Source organism: Aptenodytes forsteri, unplaced genomic scaffold (assembly GCF_000699145.1).
Source record: "Aptenodytes forsteri isolate BGI_AS27 unplaced genomic scaffold, ASM69914v1 Scaffold79, whole genome shotgun sequence".
Lineage (NCBI taxonomy): Eukaryota > Metazoa > Chordata > Aves > Sphenisciformes > Spheniscidae > Aptenodytes > Aptenodytes forsteri.
The window spans coordinates 1,776,357-1,787,163 of NW_008794776.1; the positions used below are offsets into that span (position 1 = coordinate 1,776,357).

Below are 10,807 nucleotides of genomic sequence, written 5' to 3' on the forward strand. Positions count from 1 at the left end.
TTGGCTTCCTTGATTGTGAAGTAAAACTGCTTCAACCAAAGTTGTCTGCCTGCAGATGCATCTTCGTGTGGTACCTTCAGCTGTCAGCACGTCACAGCTTGACCTGTAACACACCAGGACAATTGGCCTCTTTTTTCCACCCCTTGTGTTTAGGTTATCACAAAACTCGAATGCTTCAGTCTGAGAGCTTGAGCTTCGCTTCGATTTACAGCGACAATAAACTAAATTTCTAAGCAAGTGAGGCTACCACTCTAATAAAGATGCATGTATAACAGACTGATGCTGAATGCAAATTGTTTTGAATTTTTACTCACCTCTGTGCAAACCAGTCCTTTCTTTTGAACAGAAGCAACCCAATTCGTTTCCATGCCAATAGGAGGCATTAGCCCATGACAACACGAGCTAAGCAGAATTAACCTTATCCAGTATATATGGATTTAAACCTTGAAAGTGTTTCCTTGCATCCCGCACCTAGGTAGACGACTCAATCGCCTCATTTTTTGAAGATCTGACCTAGGTAGTTCACATTAGTAAACTAAATTAAAAACAAACAAACAAACCAACCATCAATGCTGACTAATATTGCCTTCATTGGTTTGTACCTGTTTCTTGTTGATCTTTCCCATGCATTTTTTAGTGACTAACCTTTTCATTCAGAATTAATAAAAAAACCCCCAAACAACTCTTGTACAAAGGTTTGGGGTTTTTTTGTGTTTGTGGGGGTTTTGTTTTGTTTTGTAAATAAAATGACTATCATAGTAAGGTCATGTCTTGCTTCAGCAGATTTCAAAGGTCCTACAATATTTGCTGTAAATGTAGAAGATACAGGGCTTTCTCCTCAGGTTTCAACCCCTCTCCCTCACAACTTCCAGTTCTTCTCACCGACACAGATCTGCAGGATCTGTCAGCTGACCACTGCCCCACATGGCTGCAGCAGGGGTGTTTCCGTGAGGTACCTGTGCCGCTGCCTGCGGCGCTTTAGGAGAAAAGGTAGTTGGAAAAATAAGATGCAACAGTAGGCATCAACCCAAGCAGGCCTGCTGTAGTACCCAACATAGCTTCAAGAGCACCATTCTCCAAACTACTCCCCTACTCATCCAGAGTTTACCCTTTAACATAAAGCTCCCAGATAAGTCAGAGCAACGAGGCAAGAGACCTGCCTCTGTCAAGGCAGCTGTTGGGAATGAGATTTTTTTTTTCCCGAGCTTGAAGTTGCTTTTGCAGAGGGTACTGTATTGCTCACACTAAATACAGTCCAGGTATCAGATCTTTTCCCTAGACTCGGGTCCAGATTGCTAGCTGTGCTCAAATCAGAAATCCCAGGGAACGGCCTGGAAGAATAAAACTGGAATTAATTGTGTTTTCTGAGAGCATTTCTATCCAGCTGAAATTTACAGCATTAAATATACAAGGTTGTGAGCGAGCTCTAAATGAAATGGTTTTGTCTACCCCATTGCCAGCATTCAAAGGATTTGTTTTCCACTTTCCCGATATAAAACCTAGCGATAAATTAAAAACAAAACAGGGTTTAGTCATACTTTTAAAGGGTAGCACCTTTCATGACCAGCCGCCTGCTGTTTTGGAACAGCGGCCGAACACAAGTCAACCTGCCAAGTCAGTCGATCTTCCAGCCAATGCACAGCATCTACATTGTGGCCAAATTCCTGGAGGTGCGTGTGAAGAGCACTACTGGAAAACCCCCGTGAAAAGCTCTGCAGAGAGAAATGCTGATTAAGATGATTAAACCAATCGCATAGAATTGTTCAGAAGAGGAACCATGAAGCGAAATAGCATTCTTCCAGACCACCGAATGAACCGGACTAATAGTAAAGGCTTTTGTCACTTCTGAATGCATCATTGATGGAGGATTACAACTAATGAGCGAAAAACCTCCCTCCTGCATCCCTGTGTTCCCACAGGATGGGCATCTCTTACTCCCAGGGTACTTCAGCTGCTGGAGTGCGAGGCTGCAATGGCAGTTGCTCTTCTTCTGTGGGAATCCTTTGCCACTTTTAACGAGGGACCAAATTTACACCTCATTTACAGCAGTGGATGTAACTCATGACTGCAGAGGGGTGTACATGGTCCAAAGTTTTAAGATCAAAAGAACAAAATGTGCAGAAAATTGAAGTGTCAATACTCGTTCTTTCAGTTCAGCTTTCTTCCCTGAATCATTCCCCACATCTATAAAGTGCAAGCAATGTTTTCCACAATAGTGTTGTGAATTTCTGTAGAGCACTTTGAGATTTTAAAGCTGTCTTCACCAATTTGGACACTTAACCATGCTCTAGATAAGAACTAGGCAATCCAACACTGCCAGATAGCTCCGAAAAAAAAAATCACAGCTGTAGCAGAGTTACTCACAGATCTTACAAAATCTTACAGGTAATTTTCCTTCCTCTGGGTAAAATGATCTCAAAATACAGACACCTCTTACAAATAAAAAGTTCATGAAGTTTTACTGTCTAGGAAGGTGGCAAAACAGAAATCTCATTTAAAACTTTCAACAATAACAGTAAACACACAGCATGAACTTTTAAAAGGTTCCTAGGAGTATTTCTTTTAGCACTCTTTCATGCACACCCCAAAGGCAAAGACAGGCTTGTAAGCCGGGACGGCCACCCGAGTACAAACGCTGTGCTCTGCCACACAGAGCCTGTGGGATCTTGGACACGTCATTTCTGTGACTCGGACGAACTAGGACTTAATCTTCCAATTCTACAGGTCAGCAGAACAGCTCTGCAATAGCTCTGGTGAGCGTTTGATTCTGCAGTGACCCACAGATGGGAGCCAAGGAAAGCCTTGAACAGGCTTTCAAATAGCTGCAATTCCTTCACTTCCACTTAGCGGCATCTGACTGGGCGAAGACGTATTTCGGGTAGCACGAAACTACTCACAGTGAAGGAACCACTGTCTGGTTATCTGTTGTGAAATATCATAGCCAGTCACCCCCGCCCCATGTCTAAAGCTCATCTGTTTTACACTTAGTCTAGAGTATGCCCTTCAAAATAACCATTTACATCCTCCAGTTAACAGAAATTTGTTCCACAAACAGGCCAAGAAATTCTTCTCAAGGCCAGATTCTCTTCTTAAGAAGTTTTAGACTAGCAAAATGTTATTTTGTTTGATGGACTTCCTATAGAAAAAACAATTCCATTAATCTAGAGAATATTAAAGAGATACTGTTCTACTATACGAAGTATCAGGACAGAAGTAGCTTTGTTTTTTTTTTTTTTAAATAAATTCATGCCTACATTTAAAAGATTCAGTTAATCAAAATCAAAGGTGTTTCATTCTGTGATGTAGAACAGCATGAGAATCTGGTCTGATCTCACCCATGACACTGCTTTGAGTAATCCTCTGATTCTATGATATATAGATGTTCACCGTAAGCTCATGTCACAACTCGGGAAAGGAGGAAGCTTAAAAAAGAGCCAAAGATTTCTTTACAAGCAGCTGTCAATTTTATTATACACACATTCATTCTTGTATGCCTTCTCATCTATAACCCTCCACATCTCACTTCAGAAATTTGAGATATAATTCCCTTATCAGACTGACCCAATGTTAGAAACGCTGATGAAGATTATACGATGGCAGACTCAAAAAGCAAAAACCTTGTTAACTACAGAAAGTTAACAGTTCTGTGCAACACTACCAACTAACCTCGTCAAATAGGTATTGAAGTTGCCTCTCCATTTTCTGTAAGATTACATAAAAGGACTGTAAAGTGAGCTGTTTATGTATAAACGGCACCTCTGCCGAGTCCATATTCATTCGGACATATTCTCGAAGCCGAGCTGCGCTCTCTGTTAATGTTGACAGTAACTGGCACGGGCTGACCCAGCAGTCTCACGTTCTCTCTAAAGTATGGATATAGGAAATGTAATTTTGTATGCAAAATAATTCTTGTTTTCTTCCCGACCCACAAAGTCTGCTATATGTTGTTAGCTATTTGTATCATAACTTAGCCATTTTCTAAGCACTATTTACTCTTGAACATAAAAATCCTCCTTTGCCCCTATTTGCAGTAAAATGGATTCTGATGCAGCCAGTAAAAGCAATCATTCTTTACAATACATAAACGTGATTATTTTGTAATTACTTACCATTTCTACGTATTTCCCTTCGTAAAAACCTTTATTCCGGAAGTACTTTCGCTCTTCAGAACCTAGTTACAAGTGCTTACAAAATGCTCTTTTTATTCCAAAACGCCGATTCGAAGCGCTTCACGACCGGCAGAGAGACTTGGCACGTTTGACAGAGGTAGCTAGAAGAGGCTGCAAATGGCACGACGTAGCTGAGCAGCCCATTACTGTACGTGACAGAAAAGACTGAGCGGATTCACAGGTGCAGAGGCTGACCCACTGACTGCAGCCTGAGGAAGAATGCCATGGTTATTTTCAGAAGTTGCATGCAAGCCACATGAACGCATCAAATCAAATTTAACATTAGGTAACCTAAGTCATTAACCCCCCCCATTCTCTCCTCAAAAAACCCCAAACATTCCACATCCAAACTGTTCTCTCAGAACTACACTAAGCTCAACTGTCCAAAAAGGTTTTTTTTAAAATATCATCATTTTTATACAGAAAAACATCCTTCCTCACAGGCAGCAGTTCCCCCATTTCCCATTGTCTTTTAAATTTTATTTATCAGGCTTGTATTCATCAAAACTCACGTAGTGCTATGCTAAACAAATCCTGCGCCGCCTAGAAATGTCTGTTCTGTGTTTTACACTACAGAGCAAAGAAGCAGAATAAAGACAGATTAATTTCTGGAAGAGCTTCAGTTCATTCTATTGAATTCACTGATGTTCAGATTTGGTGCTTCTCCCACAGGTGGCACGGCACCGCTGTGAGCAGCGGCAGAGCCACCCGCGCTTAGAAATAACCCGAGCATTCTGGTTGTACAGACCTTTGTAAGAACAGCCATTTAACGTTTTCCCTACGCTAAGATTTTACTCTCTTGGTTCGCCTTTATGGACAAGTTTGCCTTATTAATTGCCAAGTTCAACATTCCCACTCCTATCCAGTTTTCCCAATACCACAAAGAAATACTGAACCAAGCATAACTGCTCAATTATCTTACAGTCAGTCCTAAGTTGGCCAATTCCCAACTTCTAAGTGCTTTGGTATTAGCTCTGCATGCGTATCCTCATTGGTGTTAGACTGTTACAAAAGTTGTAATGACAATTTATTTCTGTACGAAGATAGCGCTGACTCGAATGAAAGCAAATGAAGCCTTGGGCATTCTTTCCTCAAAATTCCTCCAAAAAAAGCCCCCACACAAGAGCAGCACAACCAACCTTTCCCCTTATACAGTACCATGCCAACACTTCTATTGCATTTGCTGGAGCACCGACCACCTGAAAGGCTCACGAACCTCAGCATGTGATACAGGGGGGGAGGAAGATGAGGGGAAAGAGGCACCAGAAGGAGACGAGCACCAGTCCCCGCGCAGCCCAGTGCGGGTGGCAGCTGTTCCTCCCCACCTCCCACCCCTGGCAGCCGCCCCGGCTGTCAGCCCCGAGCAGGCTGCTCGCTCCTCTTCACCACCGCTGCTGGAGATCAGCAGGCAGGCGAGAGGCAGGACACAGAAAGGAGCGAGGTTACCAGGAGAAGACAGGCACAGCATCGCCGCTCGGGTAACACCGCTCACTGCCGCGCCCGCAAAAACCTGTCAGAGCGGCAATCTCAACTAAGTTTAAACATCAGCACAGGGGGAATGGCTCCAGTTACCACCTCTACATCAGAACCCTGAATCTATTCCAGAATTCCCAGTTCTGGGGTAGGCAGGTAACAGGAAGTTATTTTAATTCTGCACCATGAAAGATGCACTTTTATGAGGAGTTGGAGAATACATGAATAGCTTTATTCAAGTAAGTAATTCCCACATTTTTCAAGTTTAATATTAAAGCAACATTCCACGGGAACAGTTTAAATTAATAAATCCCATTAATGTCTTCATAATTATCTCTACACCTACTCTGATCATCTCTACACCTTCTTTGGTAAAAAGTTTCAGGAAATACACTACCTTTACTTTAAGACCTAGGTGTCGGTTGTTTGACATTCGTCATTGCAAAAACAGACCAGCCTTATTCCAACACTGACTGGAAATATTCACAAAGGTCACAATAACATCATGGATATGAAACCAGCCACAGGATACTTGCTTAGATAAATTTATTAGTGCATAGGTTAGAGATTTACTCCCCTCCAATATTAAGAGAACAAAGAGGTTCACGTGAAAAACAAGTTTTGTTTTGTTTTAAAACAAACTCATTGAGGCAGCTATACAACAAGTAAAAAGTATGGAGTGGCCTATTCAAATTTCTGGTCTTGATGGGCAAATTATTGCATTATAAATAAAAAAATTCAACATGACGGGATTTGGGGGCTCATTTTAGGTAACCAGCTGTTAAACAGCAGAACTGTTTTTTTTCCCCCCAATCTAATTTGTGTATCTGTATAAATAATATTTACTGATAAAAATCTAGAAAACTATAGAATAAAAATATATTTTACCTAGAACGAGTACTAAGGCAACCAATCTTTCCTTACTTTGCATGTAAACTTCCTCACAAACATCGGTGAGCGTTCTGGACGTAGAGGTAAAGAAATTTGTTCACTAATGAAGCTGAAATTTTTCAAGCGACTTCTTTATGGCCGACTTGCAACAAGGCCAATAGTAATATTTTTTTCTTTTTTAAACATGTTTGACATCTGAATAGCTCCAGCACATTCACAGTATATTTGGGCAGCAAAGTAGGAATATTCATACATACAACACAAATTGTAAACTTTGCTGAATTTCATTAAGTCAGACTGAATTATAGTTTACTGAGTCACTCTGAGATCAGACACTTCCATCAAAATGTAAGTTTAAGGATTCTAACCTTTTAGGAGCGAGTTATTGCAGTTAACATCATAGTTCAGTATTTGGAAACACTGACAAGTGTAGTTTTAGACTGTGTTTAAAAAGGCACACATTATACTTTCCTCTAATTGTCTTACAGTGTAAATATATCTACATATCTACATGGATATCCTTAAACAACCAGAAGTCTCAACAAAACGTAAGTTTAAGGATTCTAACCTTTTAGGAGCGAGTTATTGCAGTTAACATCATAGTTCAGTATTTGGAAACACTGACAAGTGTAGTTTTAGACTGTGTTTAAAAAGGCACACATTATACTTTCCTCTAATTGTCTTACAGTGTAAATATATCTACATATCTACATGGATATCCTTAAACAACCAGAAGTCAAAAATTCAAGTTACAAATATTTTACACACAAAATACAAAAATAACCTGTAACATTAAATGCAGTTATTTGGTTACATTTGAAGTCTTTCAAGCTTTCAAGTCTTGCAAGCTAGCATTACAATAGGTATGTATACACTAAAACACTTCATATATGTTATAGAACACATAAATTTCGTAACAAATCAGTGTCTTAGTTTGTATTATGTTTCAGACTTTTCTGAAGGAGTTTATCCGTATGTGCTATATTCACACATTAGCAAGCTTCCGAGTAAGAAATGTTGACTCGGCTTTATAGAGAAAAAGTGTGATTTTTGTCATATTCGTATGAACAATAAGGCTAAACTGATCCATCAGTTTCCTTTGCACAAGGATTATTTGTAAAATTATCTCCTCAAGTTCAAATTTGGTGTGCTTTGTTACTGTATTCTTTTACCAGAAACGTTGCAACTAACTTTTTATTATAAAGGCAAAGAAATATTTAAAAGCAATTAACCTTAGTCACATTGAAAGAAAAAAATAAAAACCCTGGAAAGTGGAAAAGCCTTTTTTTTTTTTCTTCTCAAGTGTAATGCAATAGGCAGACAGTTAAATAAGTAGCCTTTTCAGGATAAAGTATTTTAGCACTTGTTGGAGAAAAGATTTTTAGGTATAAATCTGAGATAGGTTAAAGTGACTAAATAATTAACACACAGAGACAAGGCTACATCTCACAAAAACGTTCACAAGAGCGCTAACAAAAGCAGCACTGGTAAGGTAAAGTTCATGATTAGAATTGTATTAGCGATAGGAAAAAAGCCAAATAGTCAAAACTCAATAGTCTCTCAACTCCCTATTTAAACTGTTTGTAACACTGAGATATGAAAAAAGTCCTAAGTTACTTTAGTTCAAAACAATTAAGAGCAAGTTTCAGTCTTACAAATGTATAGTTTATGATGAAGAGCCATACGTATCCTAATACATTCTCATCTTCATTTATGAGTAAACATTAAGAGCTATTTTGTTTTCATTTTTAACCATTAGTGATAGGTCATCATCATGGAACAGCGTAAGGCATCATTTGTTAAAAAAAGGTTTGGTTTTACTGAAGATGTATTTTGGAGTTTCTGAAGGTTCGTAACTCTTGGAATGTGCTTGCTATGATAGTGTTGTTGCTAGGATAATTCCAAGTATCAGAAGCAATACAGTTACACATATAATTATGAACACCAATTTCTGCAAAAAAGAGAGAAAAGTTGAGATTGAAATACCGTGTCAGATACAGAACTGTTTAAATACATGCATAGCCACAGAACATTAGTAATACTGATACCTAATCCGAGTGTTTGGATTTTCTTTCTAAAGAATACTTACTGCTATGATTTCCTGTTGTTAGTCTTTCTTTTCTAACATACACGTAACCATAGTTACAAGATAGGGCTATCTGTGTAACATTGCTGTATTTTGTTTCACAGAATAATTGTTATTGCTCATACCCAACTTCTGTAAATATCATTACGTATAGAAACAGATGCAATAGTGAACATTTACTTGAGGTTAAGTCTAAATGCAGTAACATTGCTTACTGCCACCCTCCTTGGATAAATATTTGTAGCCTGCTGAAACCTTTACAATTGCACACTTAGTGGAATCCAATAAAACATCAGTAAAAACATTCTGTAGGTAATAGCTCAGAAGAGCTGCAAGGTGGGTGGGGGGGAGAGATGGGTTCTATGTAAATGCATCCCAAGTCATACCTGGCATTAGGTCAGGTATTTGTGACTATAAGCAATGATACAGTGAATCCTGTTATCTGCCCATAAACCAAAGCTGAGAAGAAACTGTAACATCAAAACTAAAAACTTCGATATTAAATGAGTGTTAGTACAGAAAACTGAATTCCTGATTAGCTGTCTGACATGACGTCCCGCTCGTAGCACTTCATATGTAGTCTGAAGATAGTACATGTGAAAAGCTGAGTTTCTACCGGACTCGGAAGAGTTAACTGCCATTTTCTACTTAGCCTGGCTAGGTGTTATCTTGACAAGAAATGGTAGATTAGTACAGCAAAATTCTGAAGATTGAGAGAATTCTCCGATTTATGTCCTAAAGTTCCAGTTGGAATCTTTGCAGACTTCCTTTTACAAATACATTGTTATTTCCCACTGTTTCATTTAGTCTAGTATTAATAAACAGCTTCGAAATAAGAAATTTTAGGATGTTCCGCAAGGCATAATAGCCACCTTCATGGTTGTAGACATCTACTTTTATGAAAGCTCTACTTAAAACCATAGAAAACCCCATTTGATGAAGTTCCAAGTGTAACTAGTGTTCCATATCTTAGTGCAGATCGTTTACTGATGTGAACTTTCAGTATAAATTTCAAAGGACTGCAAGACAATAATTGTGTTTACTGATGTGAACTTTCAGTATAAAGAAAATTTCAAAGGACTGCAAGACAATAATTGGATTTTTTGGTCTCATTTCCTTCTGTGTTTACGAGTCTTATGTGGCGATTGCATTCTGTAAATTTAGCAGCCTACCACTAGATGTCAGTTTTCAACATTCACATGCATAGCACTTTCATAGTAAGCAGAGATAGAGAAGATCCACCAATGCATCCCAAGCCTACCTCCCCAGTACTAACCGTACAGATATTAAGGGTTAGAAGAACAATACAAGTTACCCGAGCAAAACAAGAGCAAAATTAGTTGATTAGTTACTTACTGCCACACTGGCAGGAAGCCATGCATGCTGAGGTTATCCAAGCATCACGGAACACCAACAGACAAACCAATAATTAGACCAATTATGGCAATCAACACCAATGACACAATGATAATTATCCACATTTTCTGTCAAAAAACAAGGTATTATTATTTTAATATTAAGCACATTAAGACTTACATTTATTTTCAATTTTTAAAATAGTCAGGTTTTAGATCAACACTCGTTTTTATTAAAGCCTGCAGTATTCTCAAATTGAGATAAGTTTATCTGTATACTCTTGCATACATAAGAATAAACATTTTTAAACAGTGTTTACAGGTAAACTAGTGTGACTAATACCTATATAGTTATCAAAGATAAGAAAACCACCATTTACAAATACACTAAGTGGGCTCTTTTGACACTTCTCAAATATTGTTTTTAAATGTAACAGGCATGTTATTTATATGTAGATATCTATCTAGCTATATTATTCTCTCAAATCCAACTCGCCATAAACAGCCTCACAAAATTGCACAGCCTCTCAAAAGGGCAAATTATGTCAGAGGAACACTTCATTCACTCTGCAATCATACAGTTACAAAATATAAAAATAAATTACTTAGTAGTTTAATTTCAGAATACGTTATTTGGCTTTGGTGCTGGTTTTGGCTGGGGTAGAGTTAATTTCCTTCCCAGTAGCTAGTGTGGGGCTGTGGTTTGGATTTGTGCTGGAAACAGTGTTGATAACACAGGGGTGTTTCAGTTATTGCTGAGCAGGGCTGACACAGAGTCAAGGCCTATTCTGCCTCTCACCCCACCCCACCAGCGAGCAGGCTGGGGGGGCACA

General features: G+C 38.8%; 1 protein-coding gene across 1 annotated transcript in view; it reads right to left on the reverse strand.

Annotated features, from left to right (window-relative positions):
- Positions 1-8,350: 8,350 nt before the first annotated feature.
- STX2 (syntaxin 2) overlaps positions 8,351-10,807 on the reverse strand; it is a 10,510-nt gene continuing 8,053 nt past the window's right edge. The window contains 2 exon segments of the mRNA XM_019470774.1: positions 8,351-8,484; positions 10,055-10,103. Of these exon segments, the coding sequence (XP_019326319.1) occupies positions 8,351-8,484; positions 10,055-10,103 (183 nt within the window).